General features: G+C 37.2%; 1 protein-coding gene across 2 annotated transcripts in view; it reads left to right on the top strand.

Annotated features, from left to right (window-relative positions):
• TRAPPC11 (trafficking protein particle complex 11) overlaps positions 1-17,025 on the top strand; it is a 48,587-nt gene that overhangs the window by 21,498 nt on the left and 10,064 nt on the right. For both annotated transcript variants that reach the window (XM_038560439.1, XM_038560440.1), the window contains exons 19-26: positions 3,126-3,281; positions 5,054-5,241; positions 5,341-5,489; positions 5,672-5,793; positions 6,316-6,435; positions 10,472-10,537; positions 10,635-10,791; positions 14,562-14,673. In XM_038560439.1, the coding sequence (XP_038416367.1) occupies positions 3,126-3,281; positions 5,054-5,241; positions 5,341-5,489; positions 5,672-5,793; positions 6,316-6,435; positions 10,472-10,537; positions 10,635-10,791; positions 14,562-14,673 (1,070 nt within the window). The remainder of the gene's footprint in view (positions 1-3,125; positions 3,282-5,053; positions 5,242-5,340; positions 5,490-5,671; positions 5,794-6,315; positions 6,436-10,471; positions 10,538-10,634; positions 10,792-14,561; positions 14,674-17,025) is intronic.

The raw sequence follows: 17,025 nt of genomic DNA, 5'->3' as shown, positions 1-17,025 counted from the left end.
ATAGATGGATATAAAGTGAAAAGTAAGTATATGCCCTCCAGTTCCTTTCCTCAGAAGTGATCACTATTAACCTCCTGAACAGTCTAGACATTTTCTGTGTATGCACATATAAGCAGCTTTTTCTTTCTACAGAACTGGGATTATATATGTTTGTACATTTTTACAGTGTATTAGAGTGTTGTCAAGTACTTGATTACATTCCAGATATTTTAGTTACAAGCTCACTTTATAGATAATTATCTTGTGGTCACTCAGAAAGTATATTAAGCTATTAACTAGCAAGCATTTAACCAGAGTTACAGTATTCTTAGCATCGTACAAACCTGAAAACATTTAGTGTATGTCAGCCACGTTGCAATGGAAACATTTGGGGGGCAGGGGCCAGTAGGTAATGAGGACTAAGTTCCATGACGTAGGCTACAAATACAGTTATAGTAGATGTGCCAAAGAAGAGGGAGGAAATTTCAAGGCTGAAGATGAAATGAATAGTTATAAAGCGATGGAAAGGAGGAACATGTTTGGCAAAAGGAAATGCATAATGGAAGCAGGGGTGTACATTCTGGGTTTGTGGGTGGTGGAGACTGCAGCCTCCCAAGGGCATAGGGTATGAGCTGGGGCAGTGGGATATGAGGCTGCTTGGCTTGAAGGAGCTTGAAGAGTTTATCAGGGATTGGCTAGTAAGAAAAGTATCTTCAAATACTTGAAGATTTACCCATTCATTTACTCGTGTTCTGTCTATTTATTGGATGGTGGTAAAGAAAGAGCTTTACCTATTTTAATAGATTTTTTTTTTTTACTCTTCATGATTGAGAAATAGCCTTGCAATAGGATCAGTTCAATGAACTGGGGTCACCTGAAGGTCATTGTGTTTTCTTCAACTTTGAACCATCATCTAATGATTCTTTCTCATTAGTTTGAGAATTTTAAAGCAAGAGCATGAAATTTATTTATTTTATTTTATTTATTTATTTTTAAGAGCATGAAATTTAGAATTTAAGTTATGAAATAGAAAGAAGTGATCTTACAGAAACCAACCGGAGCCTCTTTCTACGAATCCAGGGACTAAAGTATGAGGATTTGCGTTAGGATGATAGTGGTGGCAATGGAAAGAAAGGGATGCAAGAGGCGTTTACAAATAGAGAAGTCTGGATTGCTGAGTGCATTCTGTAGAAGATAAAGAAGGGGGATAGGATGAATAAACAGCCCCTGCCCCACCAAAAACTGTTTGTTTTATAGTTAAAATGTACCTACAACATGATGATTTGAAGCACATACATATTGCAAAATGGTGACCGCAAACAGTAAGGTTCCTTAATATCCATCACCTCACATAATTACCTTTTTTTTGCAGTGGAAACATGTATGATCTGCTCTTTTAGCAACTTTCAAATATATATATAATACATTTTTATCAAGTATAGTCGCCATGCTGCACATTAGACCCCCAGAACCTATTTGTCTCATAACCTGAAGTTTATGCCCTTGGATCACCATTTCCCCTTTTCTCCACCCTTTGGCATCCACCATTTTACTCTGTTTCTATGAGTTACTGATTCCACATGTAAGTGAGATCACTCAGTAGTATGACAGGAGATTTTGTACGTGATATTAGTTCTTGGATTGGTCTTCCCTCCTCTTAAAATTCCTTCTCATGTTTATGCCCTTAAAAGCGTCACTTCCTCAGGGACACCTCTCGATTTACCTAGCCGTAACCCTCCATAGTACTTATCACAGCTGTGGTTTCATTTTTGTTACTGTGATTATTTGGTAGATTATTAGTTTTCTTTTTTTTTTTTTTTAATTTTTTTTTTTATTTTTTTATTTATGATAGTCACACACAGAGAGAGAGAGAGGCAGAGACACAGGCAGAGGGAGAAGCAGGCTCCATGCACCGGGAGCCCGACGTGGGATTCGATCCCGGGTCTCCAGGATCGCGCCCTGGGCCAAAGGCAGGCGCCAAACCGCTGCGCCACCCAGGGATCCCCGATTATTTGTTTTCTTTATTAGGATGTGAGCTTTCCTAGGGAGAGAATTTTTTTCTCAACTATGAAATTTGTTTTTGAAATATTCTAAATCTGGAATTAGAGGATGAATAGGGAGATTCATGTTTTACTTTTCCTGTTATATCCTACTATTCCATTTCTCCCACCCCTTTCCTTAAACAATAAACAACTTTTATAATTAAAGACTAACTTAAAATATAAAAATAAAATGTAAAGCAATTAATTTTTAAAGTTCTATTACGTTCCAATGTGGTATTTGAAATCCAAGAGACAAATCACAAGGAAAAAAGTACTTAGCTTTCAGAAGCATGGGATAGAATGAAAATTAGAGGGAAAGGTTTAAACTTAACTAATAAGAATTTTCTAGGAAGATGATTCATTTGCTGGGATAGAAGATGGCTCTTGGAAAATTCTTGAAGTTTATTGAGTGGATGAGAATGGTGACTCCATAGATATACACAGGAAGGATGTCTCCCTTTATTTATCTGTAAGAAGTATGCTACTTTGGGATGGTAGATGTGAATCCAGTTTGGAACATGCTAAATTTGAGTGGTGGCGGAATTCTCTAGAAAGTTGTGGATATGAACTTGCGGCTAAGGAAACAGAGTTAAAAACAAATAATGGGAAATATCAGAGAGGTGCAGAATGTGTAGAAATGAACAAACTTTACAATGAAATGAACACAAAGGGAAAAGAAAGCCGGGGAATGAAGCCTGTGGAGCCTCTGAATTGAGACAAGAAGAAGGGAAAAAAAAAGACCTTTGAGGGGGAAAAAAAAAGAAAGTAATCAGGGTCACAGAAGCCAAGTAAAGAGAGAGCTTTTTAAGAAAAAGAGATGATAGTAGCATCCAGTGAAACAAAAAATACATCTTTGTTTCTCTCCGGGAAAAGGATGTGTAAATGTTTGCAGAAATTAGCTTGTGTGCAGTGAACTGTCTTTACCTTGTAGCAGCTCTGAGAGTGCTTCCATTTGGCATAAAGTACTTCTCATTAATCATCCTTCAGGATGTTTTAGTTTCGAGCAGTTAAACTTACCTAGCTCCGAGATCATTTGGTGTTTAGTGTCAGCAGAACATACATTTGATGTTTATGAACTGTGACCCTTGCTAACCTCTTTTACAGGAATATAACCAGTTCTGTGTAATCGAAGAAGCAACCAAAGCAAGTGAAGTTTTAGAAAATTTGACTCAGGGAAAGATGTGCTTGGTTCCTGGTAAAACAAGAAAGTTTTTATTTAAATTCGTTGCAAAAACTGAAGATGTGGGAAAGAAAATTGAGGTTAGTTATGAAATTTGTCTAAAACATACTTTAAATGACAAAAGCAGATATGTATCCATTGGAAAAATTTTCAAATAGTACACAAGTTTATTAAGTAAAAAATGAACATTGTCTACTTGGATTCCCAAGGGAAATCATTCATGGCTTGGTAGGTCTTATTGAAACTGTACTGTACATAATAGTCTGTCTTCCCTTTTTCTCTTACCAGTGTATATTAAGCATCATTTCCTGTTAGTGCATAAGACCATCCTCATCTTTAATAATCAGTTAAAGGGATCCCTGGGTGGCGCAGCGGTTTGGCGCCTGCCTTTGGCCCAGGGCGCGATCCTGGAGACCCGGGATCGAATCCCACGTCGGGCTCCCGGTGCATGGAGCCTGCTTCTCCCTCTGCCTGTGTCTCTGCCTCTCTCTCTCTCACTGTGTGCCTATCATAAATAAAAAAAAAAAAAATTAAAAAAAAAATAATCAGTTAAAGAATTTTAAACAAAACATATATATTAAATACTATAGCAATTAAGCTTTGTATAATATGACAATTCAGGCTAGAGATATCCTTTTGATGTTTACCCATTTCTGATTGCATTTTTTAAAGGAAAAAATGAAGGCATAAATCTTTTGAAGGATTCGTTTGGTGTGCATAATTAAAATGCCTTTTAGAAATGTGTGATGAAAGTAATATTTTTGTTGAGCATAAACCCTGGAACCAGACTACTTGGGTTTAAATTCCACCTCTCCAGCTTACTAGCAGGTGGCCCTGGACAGTTACTTGACCTCTTTGTATCTCAGTTTACTCATCTGTAAAGCGGGGATAATAGTGGTACCTACCTCTTGGTGTTTCCTGAGAATTAAATCAGTTAGTTCATGGGGGATCCCTGGGTGGCTCAGCGGTTTGGTACCTGCCTTCGGCCCAGGGCACAATCCTTTAATCCCAGGATCAAATCCCGCATCGGGCTCCCTGCGTGGAGCCTGCTTCTCCCTCTGCCTGTGTCTCTGCCTCTCTTTCTCTCTCTCTCTCTCTCTGTCTATCATAAATAAATAAAGTCTTAAAAAAAAAAATCAGTTCATGTAAATTGCTTGAAATAGTGATTAGTACATAGTAAGCTCTCACTAAGTGCTTGTTTTCCATGGCTTGAGTGATGGTGATTGGCTAATCTAAATTTAGGACCATTTCTAAGATAGAAACAGAAGACTGTACTACCAATATTTCCATAAAAATTTCTGTGAATCTGTTGATTTTATTATTAGCCAATATCCAGAGTTTTTTGCCTATTCACCAAAAATAAATTCTTTATGATTTTGACTAAATCCCGAATTACATATTTTATTTTTTACAAGATACCTGAGGAATCCTACCAGATGAAAATTGTGATTAATAATACTATCTTGAGTACATCTGTTAATGGATTTAGTTGAAAGGAACATTCATTCGGTTAATAATATTATAGATGTCTCTAGGAAAAATATGTTTGGAATTAGGAATTAGGTTACGAATATGCTAATGGTCATCAGAACATTCATCTATTTCACTCAGCAACCACTAATTGAGCATCTGTTATGTCAAGTTATTACCTCTGTTTAAAGGCGAAGTAGGTAGAACCTAGTCAGGGTCCCAGCTCATAGATGACCAGGACAACTGTAACTGCAGGTGTTCTGACCTCATCACACTGTGGGTCTCTAGAGGAACTCACTAGACCAGCCATTTCTGTGTAATTTGTTACAAGGGGATGGTGACAAGTATGATGTGGCATTTCTGACAGCCCTCCATCTTTCAGATTACGTCGGTAGATCTGGTTCTGGGCCATGAGACAGGAAGATGCGTGGTTTTAAATTGGCAAGGAGGAGGAGGGGACGCTGCTTCCTCCCAAGAAGCCTTGCAGGCCTCACGTTCTTTCAAAAGACGGCCCAGGCTCCCTGACAATGAGCTTCACTGGGACAGCATAGTCATTCAGGCAAGCACAATGTATGTCCTCCTTGCTAGGCAGATTATGGAAAATCATTTCTTTTAAATACTTTTTTTCTTAAAAATCAGTTACTCAGCTAAAGTTTTTTTCCCTCAAAGGATCATCTCTAGAGTTCCAAACATTTCTGTCCATCTGCGACATGACCCTCCTGCCCTGACTAATGAAATGTATTGTTTGGTTGTGACTGTTGAGTCCCACGAGAAGACCCAAATCAGAGATGTGAAGCTCACCGCTGGTTTAAAACCCGGTAAACATTTCCTTCTTAAAATTTGTTCAGTATTCCTTCAACATGAAATAAATACCAGTGATATCAACTACAGGAAGTTTGTTTCAAATGAGGTTATGAAATAGTGCTGTCTATGCAGTATGAATCGTCAGGATAATGTTTGAATTCTCTGTATTTTAAAACACTGATATTAACATTTTTAGGACAGGATGCCAATTTAACTCAGAAAACTCACATGTCTCTTCATGGAACAGAACTGTGTGATGAGTCCTACCCGGCTTTACTCACTGACATTCCTGTGGGAGACTTACATCCGGGGGAAAAGGTGAACTTGGTCAACCACGAGGGGAATGGAAATCCAGCTAGATGGCAGTTTTAAATATGTAGTGGGTCTTAGACAGTTAATGGGGCAATTTAACAGCATATCCTGAGACTAAAAATGAGATTTAACTAATGCACATGTATATACATTTTACATACTTCAATGTGTAGTTTAAGTTTTTATACATGTGATTTTAGAACAAATGACTGTAATTTAGAGAATTAGTTGCCTGGATAAAATAACTAAATAATATTAATTGTGTAACTTAGTGAAATGACCTCTCAGGCAGCTTGTATTTCCAAACTAAACATAAACAATTCTTGGGAAGTTGAAAATGATAATAAGAAAAGGTGGAATAGTGATAATCCCACTCATATATGGAGGCATGAACCGTCTATAAAAAGTATTTAAGAATTTAAACAGTTGGTACAGTATACTCTTAAAAGGTTGGGAACATTACCCTAGAATATGTATTAGGAGAAAATCTCTGAATTATTAAAATAAAGTACTTTTATTTTGTTACAGCTGGAAAAAATGTTATATGTTCGCTGTGGAACAGTAGGTTCAAGAATGTTTCTCGTGTATGTTTCTTACCTGATCAATACAACTATTGAAGACAAAGAAATTGTTTGCAAGTGTCACAAGGTATAATTCTTTATAACTATTTCGGGAAGCATCCTATGTGGAGTGTTCCCTATTTTGTATTTTTTTAGTTTATGTGTAAAAAGATAAGCAGCTTAGGTGCTTGTAGTCTGTTACAAATTTTTTTTTTTCTTTTAAGATTTTGTTTATTTGACAGAGAGAGTACATGTGCACAAGCAGGGGGTAGTGGCAGGCAGAGGGAGAGGGAGAAGCAGATTCTCTGCCTAGCAGGAAGCCCAATCCGGGCTCAATCCCTGGACTCTGGGATCATGACCTGAGCTGAAGGCAGATAGAGCCATCCAGGTTCCCAATTACAAATTTTTAAAAAATATTACAAATTTTAATTAAACATCTCTTGGGTTTTTATCATTTATACTTATTATAAATGATATACTATGGAGTCATTGCTCAAACTTTAGAATATTGGCCACCATGGCTTTTTGTACAGTCAAGAGGTTTGAGATCTTTTGCAAAAAGTCTTGAGGCTCTAAACCTATATGTTTCCTTATAAAATCACGATAGACAAAAATCTATTAAGTTGGTTATATGCTGAAGATTTTGGAAGATGGGAGGTCCCCCTTTATGAAATATTTTTTCTGTTAAAAAAATACTACGGAAATTGTTTCTGGTAAGCACAGACAAGAGAGAGTGAAAATAAGAAGGCCAATATGGTCATAGCAGCTTGGAGGCAACTGCTGTCACCTTATTGGTGTATTTTCTATCGGTCTCTTTTCTATTTATAGTGGTTTGGGGGAGCTGTGTCTTTATTTAAATTTAACCATCTTGTACGTAATTGTTTGTATCCTCTTTTAGTAATGGAAAAGCATGATATTTCCTGTTTATTATTAGTCTTGTCTGTGTTGTTTTGGCCTGTTCTCAGGAATTGGGCCCTCGGTGGGCAGAGAAGGCAACCAGTCAGTTTATCCATTTGTAGTATGTTTACGGCACAGCATCTGGGCTGTCAGCTGTTTTATGAATCAGTGAGAGGCAATTTCATCCTAAGAGAGTTAGGAGTATTTCCCAAGTGGAAGGAGGGAAGGCATATAATATATCAAAGATTTCACCTAGCCGGATGCACTAGAATGAATCCTGGATGGTGAAGTAGGAGGTGAGAGTGCCAGTGTCAGCATGGCCTCCTAACCTGCAGCTCAGGCTGGCCATGTAAACCTTTGGCCTGTTTCCTCATCTACAAAATAAGAACAGTCCAGTTCTGTGCAGCTTTAGTGTCCTAAGCCATGGATGTCATTTCTACTTTTGATAATTTCTAGTAGACTCAGAACATACCTTTTTAAAGTAATTGTCTGCTACATAGTAACGATCCTGGACTCAAGCTCCAGTGGTGTGCAGTGCTCTCTTGTCCTCAAGACATGATATTGAGATATGTGCCACTTGTTTTTAACTCTCACCCTGGGACACCTATTTCCCCCACCCCACACTGCTCTACCCTCCGGTGACCATCAGCGTATTCCCTAGATTTAAGAGTCTTTTGGGTTGTCTCTTTTTTTTCATTTGTTTTGTTTTTTAAATTCCACATCTGAATGAAATCATATAGTATTTGTCCTTCTCTGACTTACTTTGCTTAGCATAACACCCTCTAATTCTGTCCACGTCATTATGAATGGCAAGATGTCATTCTTTTTATGGCTGAATAGTATTCCACCTTGTGGGTGTGTATATATATCCTTCCCCATCTTTTTATCCATTCATCTATTGATGGACATTTGGTTGCTTCTACAATTTGGCTATTGTAAATAATGCTACAGTAAACATAGGGATGCATATATCCTTTTGAATTATTGTTTTCACATTCTTTGGGTGCATACTCAGTAGGGGAATTACTGGATCATATGGTAATTCTATTTTTAATTTTTTGAGGACCCTCTGTACTGTTTTTCATAGTGGCTATACCACTTGGCATTCCCACCAATAGTACACAAAGGTTTCTCTTTCTCCACATCCTCGCCAACACTGGTTTCTTGAGTTTTTTATTTTAGCCATTCTGACAGGTGTGAGGTGATACCTCATTGTGGTTTTGATTTGCATTTCCCTGTTGAGTGATATTGAGCATCATTTCTGTGTCTGTTGATCTTCTGTATGTCTTTTTTGGAGAAATGTCTGTTTATGTCTTCTGCCCACTTTTTAATTAGACTATTTGGATTTCTTTGGTGTTGGGTTGTAGAAGTTCTTTATGTATTTTAGATATTAACCCTTTATTGGATATATCATTTACTTTTTTTTTATTTTATTTTTTTTTATTTTTTTATTTTTGGATATATCATTTACAAACATTTTCTCCTGTCAGTAGGTTGCCTTTTAGTTTTTCAAGAGAAACTATTTATTCTTCTATCAGCCAGTCCATTCCCAAGATGTGCTTTTAAGGGACACTAATACTGAGGAATAGAAATAGATGTCACACAAAAAAGAATGAATTGGTCATATATGTTTGGAAAATACAGGGTTAAAAGGCATTAAACAGGTATTTTGACTTCAGGGCTTAGCACAGCATTGAATTTGCTAACGTGTTGAGAATTTCACGAATGGCTTTGGTGATTATCTGTCAACGTTATTTAACTAAGACGCACCTTTCTCATGGAATATCTGTCTTACAGGTCTTCATGTTATTTGTAAGACATTTTTGGAAATTTAAATGTAAATTCTTTTCCCTTAATGGGATTAAATCTCATTTTTACCTGCACATGAGTCCACTTCATAGGCCATGTGGAAATTTAAAGTAGGGCACATCTGAGCTACTCACTGAGTTGCTGTTTGATTTCCATAGATATTTTCTGTGGGGGAGATACTGAGGACCTAGGCTTTAGATTCATGGAACCCCTGCATGTGTTTTCAACCACTAGTATCCTACTTACTATACTTCCTAAAAAGTTAGCTTGATGGTATTGAGAGGCAATCCTTGAAGCATATAATAACAATAAACATGGTTCTGGCGATTCCACTAGTGCTGTGTACGCATTCTCTCACTTCATTGTCAGCAGCCCTGCGAGGATCATGAAACTGACACTCAGAGACCGTGTCCCCACCTCAGGGTCACCTCCGTGTGCCCAAGGTCTGCATGGTGAATAAGTATGTATCTTCCAGGATTAAAACCCACATCTTCCTGGCATTTGACAGCCTGAGTTTTTAATCAACATGACTTTTTAAAAAAGAGTTCTCACCAATGGGGTGGGTGGTTTGGTTCCAGAGCCATAGTAACCTCATTGCTTCTTGAATAGACTCAGGGATGAGAAATAGCACGTTGGTTAACAGTACAGATTTCAAGTCAGATCTGGGTCAGTTTCTGTCTTTGTCAGTTCCTAGCTATTTGTGACCACTTTACTGTAAAATGGCGAGTATAATGGCATCTGTTTCCTTGAGCTATTATGAACATTATGTAATGCAGGTATAGCGATTATAGCACTGTCATATCTTACTGTTGTTGTTATTAGTCATCTTACATTGGGGCATGGTAAAGAACTTAGGCAAAAAGAAGACTCTGATTCTAAGCTTGGCACCCCTAGGTTTGTGGGCCAAGGGCAATCAATTTAACCTTCCTTAAACTTTAGTTCCTCTTTTGTAAAATGGTGACAGTGCCTGCCTCCCCACTTTTGCAGACCCTGATAAAAATAATGTGTTAGAAAGCACTAACACAATTTATTAGAAATAGTGGTCTGGTCTCTCTATATAAGTTTTTACAAATATTATCTGAGAGGAACATCCTAGCTTCTTTTTTTTTTTTTTAAATTTTTATTTATTTATGATAGTCACAGAGAGAGAGAGAGAGGCAGAGACACAGGCAGAGGGAGAAGCAGGCTCCATGCACCGGGAGCCCGATGTGGGATTCGATCCCGGGTCTCCAGGATCGCGCCCTGGGCCAAAGGCAGGCGCCAAACCGCTGCGCCACCCAGGGATCCCCCTTAGCTTCTTAATATGTATGGGATTATTTATTAATCAGTTACAGATTGCGTTTTGCACGCCTTCTATTTTTGAAACTATTTTTAAGTTTAGAAAAGCCATTGAATGTGCCCTTTAAATTGTCTTGCAGGATGAAACCGTAACTATAGAAACTGTCTTCCCATTTGATGTTGCGGTTAAATTTGTCTCTACAAAGGTATGGTCCTGTGAAGCATTTTGGAAATCATTTCAGTTATAGAAGTTAACAGAAAAAGTAAAGTGGATTACTGACCTTTTGTCTTCATTTATGACAGTTTGAGCACCTGGAAAGGGTCTATGCAGACATCCCCTTTCTATTGATGACGGACCTTTTAAGTGCCTCTCCCTGGGCCCTCACTATTGTATCCAGTGAGCTACAACTTGCTCCTTCTATGACCCCGGTGGATCAGCTAGAGTCCCAAGTGGACAAAGGTGAGAATGTGGATCATTCCACTTAATTAGAAGACAGGGGTGTGTGCGTGCGTGCGTGTGTGTGTGTGTGTGTGTGTATGTAGATTGCCAGTGTAAGAGTCAGCTTTTTGCTAAGGGAGGGTAATTGAAACTGATACTCACAAAAGAAAATAAATTTAGAATTACGGTGGGATTGGTGTCATTTACTGTTTGCTTGAGTATGCCATATTTTAAAAGACAAGATTTTTGCTACTATAAGGAAATGACTCTTTGAAAAATGTACTTGAAAATGAAATAGTTTTTCATGTTTGGATTTTGTTATAGATTTTTTCTTACTAATTTTTAATTAATGTTTACTGTTAAGTATAATTTGAGATGGTAAAAGATGTTTATTAAAGAAACTTGGGAAAATACAGAAAAATAGACATTAAGTTTTCTAAATCAGCTAAAACAGATTAGAGATGTGATTTACACCTAGGATATTATTTTTCTGGTGCATTCTACTTTTGGGCTTTTATGCTTCTTGAACTGTTAAAAGAGAAGAAAAAAATGAGTTTGAATGTTAACCCAAGCAAAACTGTGCTTACTGTATTGTAAGGGTGAATATTGTATGAAAAAAACCATGCTATATTCTTATTCTTAAATGAGTCACTTATTTGCTCTGTTTATCTGTCTGCTATTGGGCTTCAGTGTTACAAGTCATATAGTTGATTTGCAATGAGATAAGAAGTTTTAGAATTCCAATATATTTTTTTGCATCTGCTGTGTAAATAAGTGTCAGCATTTATCAGTAAATCAACAGATGTTTATTGAGTTCTCTATACGACCCCGTGTTCGGTTCTCAAGACACCAAAAGAGCAAGCAGTCTTCATAGTCACTTCTAAGCATTATGTAGGAAAGTCATCATAAAGGAGTATAGGTAAAATAGATAAAATCTAACATGTCCCTAAGCCTCTCTATTTAAATGCTACTAATAGGTCCCAGATTCTGTGAGGTAATACTAATAAAAAGAACAATTTTGCTTTCAGAATGCCTTCATCAGTTTTATTTTCGTCTTTTGAAACTTGGTTTTTCTCTTGCAGTTTCGGGAGTCTCTGGTTCTACTTTCTCTGTCCTTTTTTCCTCTCTTCCTCCCTGTGCTAACTTGGAATAATCATGAGATTTAGAGTCAGTGCTGAACTAGATTCAGTTCCTGGTCCTACTACTTGCTCTTTTGCTATGTTGGGCTGTTTGTTTTATCACTTCTCAGAGTTAAAGAAGACAGTGTGTATGAGATAATCTATATGAAAATCTTAGCTCAGTGCTAGTCTCCTAACAGCTCCATACCAACTAGTTTTTTGTCCATTGTTTCCCGATTCCCTTTCTTACCCCTTAACTCTTGGTCAGTTCCAGGATCCTGACTTAGGCTCCCTTTACTTTTCCTACAGAGACTCCACCTGCCTGCACCCTTAGGGTTGTCTGCCTTCCTCAGCCCAGCTAGAGGAGCCACTGTACACTTAGTAGCAGCTAGAAACCACAGACAAACTAGATAGACTCCCTCTGTGGGTGCACATCCAGCCCCACACCATGTTCTCCCTTTTTTGTGTCTCTTGAATCCAGAGTCTTTCACCAGCTCTCATCTGGCCTCCAGAAATACCTTGCCATTCTCTCCCCTAGTCTGCCTTCATATTGCTGCCAGAGTTTGATTTCTCCAGAAACTATTCTGAACTTGTTATGCCCACTTAAAAAATTTCATGACATTCCAGACCTTTCCCAGAGCAGCTCGCCTTTCCAGCTTTCTCTGCACCAGTCTTTCTACTTCCCCTTCCTCTTTCCAAGACTTGGATCAAGCCAAACTTTTTGCGCTCAGCAAACATTGCCTCCATCTGTTTTTGAACATGTTAGTTCAAAATTATGCCCCAAACCCTTCCCTTTCTCTTTCAACCTGCCGAACTCTTCTTGCTCTTGAGACTCATGTAAGCTTTGGCTTTTTGATCTTCCCAAGCAGGGCTAGGTAGTCTTCCTTCTTTAGTCCCAGAGTTTCTTGTAGCACTTACCCCATTCTATTGTAATTATTTATTTACAGTTATGATGACACCCTTACTACACCCTGTGCTGGAGCCATGACTTAGTCTCTTCTTTGTATGGCCAACCTCATAGTAGTTGGGTAATAAATGCTTATTAAATTAATGAAGAAAAGATTAATTAATTAATTAATTAATGAAGAATGCCTACCTTTAATTTCCCATTCCTAGTCTTCTATTGCTGCCATAACACATTACCACAAAGTTAGTGGCTTAAAACAATACAGACTTCTTATCTTAAAGTTCTAGAGGTCAAATGTCCTAAAATCAGGGTATTGGGAGGACTGCATTCCTTCTGGGCTCTAGGGAAAATCCTTTCCTTTGCCTTTTTCAGCTTGCAGAGGCCAGTCGGATTCCTTGGCTCATGGCTCTCCTCCATCTTCAAAACCAGCAGCGTAGCATCTTCAGATGTTTCTTTTCTGACCTTTGCTTCCATTGTCACATCTTTTTCTCAGACTCTCTGGTACCTCCCTCTTTCCCTCATAACCCTTGTGATTATATTGGGCCTGACTGGATAAACCAATATAATCTTCCTATTTTAAGATCCTTTATCACATCTGTGAAGTCCTTTCTGCCATGTAAGGTCACATTCACGTTTTGGGAATTATGATGTGGATATCTTTAGGGAAGGGAGTGGCATGGGATTATTCTGTCTACTACCTCTAAGAACACCAGAACTAATGCATTACAAAATTTGTGTTAGATACATTAAAAATAACAACTTTCCTAGGTCATAAAGTTGACCCTAATGTTGTTAATAAAGATTGTATCATTAGATACAATTAGAATTAAGGAGGACTTGGTGGAGTGAGGTGGAGTAGGGGGGGACAGGGAACAATATAAATGTCCCAGGTTTTAGTAAAAGGCATCTTAAGAGGTTTGAATTAATGTGTGTTTTATTTACTGGGCCACAATATCATTTCCTAGTTCTTCAAAATTACTTAAAAGTAGTTAATTAAAGTAGAGGTTGGCCCAGCTTTTTTCCCTTTGACTTCTAGTTTCTACCTACATTTAACTATTAATTTATCACAGCCTTCTTCATTGGAGAACCATTTCACACACAGATTTGCTGACATTGGCACTAGATAGGCCCTTTTCCTGGCTTGCATTAAAGGCGTGGCCCTTAGGCTGTGCAAGGCTGACAGGCAGAGAGGCCTTGGTTCAGATAAGCATTTGTTTTGTCATCATTTTTAGGCTAAACTTGGCAAGAGGACAGCATCCTTGTTTAAGAGGTAAATAACCAAATTAGGCAATAATGAGGCACCATGTAACGGGTTTCCATTTGATGGTGTCAGTAATGTATGTTTGTCAGAGAAAGCCAGAGTTGGCTGGAATGGCATTCTGAGTACCTTAAGGGTTAGTTAAAAATTTCTTGTTCCTTACCGTGAAATGTTTCCTTTGGAGAAAGAAAAATAATCACCAAATGGTATTATCCTGACTCCAGACTTTTCCTTTTCATCAGTTCCCATAGGAACTTGTCATAGGCCTACAGCTCCTTCACCTGTTTTTGTTATAATGAAATATTGATGTATTAGAAAAAACCCTGGATAGGGACTTTGTGACCTTGAAAAAGTCATTTAACATCTCTGCACCTTAGTTTTTAGGTCTATAGAATGTATAGAATGTATAACTGATAAAGTGTTCTTTTTTTGCTCAATTAAAAGAGGTAAAACTCTGCTTTCATAGAGGAAATCATTGCATAAGGATTATAAAGACTGTTTCTTGTAGTTGTCTTACAGACTGGAGAGAGTGCTAGTGAGTGCTTTTGTCTTCGGTGCCCATCTGTTGGAAATGTTGAAGGTGGAGTGGCAACTGGGCATTATATTATCTCCTGGAAGAGGTAAATTATAGCAGCCCTATCTTTTTTTCCTTGTCTGTGCTATTTTCATGCCTTTATTATTTGTTGTTGTCATTTAATATTTGAAAGCTGTTGTCAGTCCTGGGGAGAAGACTAGAAGTCACCTACTATCACCAACTGTTTGTCAAAAACACAAAAATTAAAAAGGATCATTAAACTTTCATTTGTATTTGTCACAATTTGTGACCTATATACTGATGAAATTGTAACCAAATGAATTCTCATAACAAAATCATGAAAAACATCAGGAGAAACTGGTCTTATTTGCAGTCAATAGGATTGTCTGCAGAGAAAACTCAAGCAAATTATTTGCACTAAAGAGTTCTAGCGACGTTGCTGGATATAACATTCAATATACAAAAATCAGTTGGCTTTCTATATATCAGTAATAAATCTCTAGCAATGTACTTTTAAAATAAGTATCATTTAGATGACAGCAATAATCATAAGGTAAGTAAGAATATATCAAATAGAAAACATGTGTTACCAATATGGAGAAAATAATAAAATTTTAAAGCATTAAAAGAAGTTCTTAAATGGGGAAACATACAAAGTGATCTTGGGTAGGATTTGGATAGGTCTGATATTCTTTGTTCTATAGAATCAGTACAATTTCCTTCAAAATCTCAATAGCTTGTTTTGTTTTTATAGAACTTGACACTCTTGATTATAAAATTTATATGGACAGGCAAAAACTTAGAAATATCAAGATACTCCAAAAGAAAAACTAGGCAGGGGTACTTGGTCATCTAAATTTGGAGACTTATTGTAAAGCTTCAGTAGTCATTGCTATGGTATTGGCTTGGGAATATGTAAATTAGCCAGTGGAACAGAAGAGACAGTCTAGAAATAGATACACAGATCTACACATATGGAAATTATATTTTAGAGAGGTAGCATTGCAGATCAGTGGGGAAAGGAATTATTTTATAATCGGTGGTGAACAATTGGGTTTCCATTTGGGAAAAAATTGGATCTTTACTATATATTGTATATAATCAGTCCCAGGTATACTAAAGTTCTAATTGTGAAAAGCAAAATGTTACTACTTTAGTAGAAAATAAGAGAATTGTTTTATGACTTTGGAATAGGGAAGAGTTTCTTTAAATAAGACGTAAAAGTTGGGATCCCTGGGTGGCGCAGCGGTTTGGTGCCTGCCTTTGGCCCAGGGCGCGATCTTGGAGACCCGAGATCGAATCCCACGTCGGGCTCTCAGTGCATGGAGCCTGCTTCTCCCTCTGCCTATGTCTCTGCCTCTCTCTCTCTCTGTGACTATCATAAATAAATAAATAAATTAAAAAAAAAAGACGTAAAAGTATACGACACTAAAATTGATAAATTTGTTAAAATTAATTTCTTAGTTCATTTAAAAATACCATGTAGAAAGTGAAAAGACAAAATACAAATTGGGAAAAGGTATTTATAGCATGTAAAACTGACAAAGTATTAGAATTCATATCAAGAACAGATCATAAGAAAAACAAGTCCCCTAACAGAAAGTTGAGCAAAATCTTGATTATGCTGTGAAAGGGAAACAAAAGAAGCCAGATAGTGAACATAGGGAGTAAACAAGGGTTACTTGTTAGTTAGTAAACAAGGGTTAACCTTATGAGGAATCTGAGATTCAGATGTGCTCCCACTAATTTGGAAAAATGAAAAGGTTTAGCAATGCACAGTTTGTCAAAAGAGGTGGAGTATAAAATAGGACAATTACTTTGGATATCTTTTCAACAGTACCAGGTAAAATTGAAGATGTCTATACCCTATAGTCATAAAAAAAGTCCTAAACGTGCACACCAAGAATATATGTAAGAATGTTCATTGCACCTCTGATTATAATAGTAAAAAGTTATAAATATATATCCATCAACAGGAAAATGGTTGAACTGTGGCAGAATCATACAATGGAATGTTGTCTGTCAGTGAAAATGAATTAACCAGAGCTATATCTGGTAACTATTAACTATTAAGTGAACAGAGCAACTGCAGATGTTCAGAATATGAACGCATTGCACATATGTAATATTGGAAAACATGTAGAATACTGTATATTTCTTAGGGCTACATACATAATTTGGAAAAGTGTAAAGAAATACATAGCAATGATAGATACCAAATCCAGGATGCTTCTGGAGGGGAGGTGCAAGCAGGAAAGGGTAGGTGGGAAGATTCAGCTGTATTATGTTTCCTTAGACTGGGAGGTAGACAGGTGATATTTCATGTGTTATTTTCTTAGCACAGCTCAATTTTGTCATAAATTTTAGAACAGTGGATAGGATATACTAAAAATGAGAAAGGAAAAAGAACATAATTTTATTTTAAAAAACTGACATC

The sequence above is a fragment of the Canis lupus genome, chromosome 16 (assembly GCF_011100685.1).
Source record: "Canis lupus familiaris isolate Mischka breed German Shepherd chromosome 16, alternate assembly UU_Cfam_GSD_1.0, whole genome shotgun sequence".
NCBI lineage: Eukaryota > Metazoa > Chordata > Mammalia > Carnivora > Canidae > Canis > Canis lupus.
Note: the sequence above shows the minus strand (reverse complement) of the source record. Positions and strands in the feature narration are given on the sequence as shown.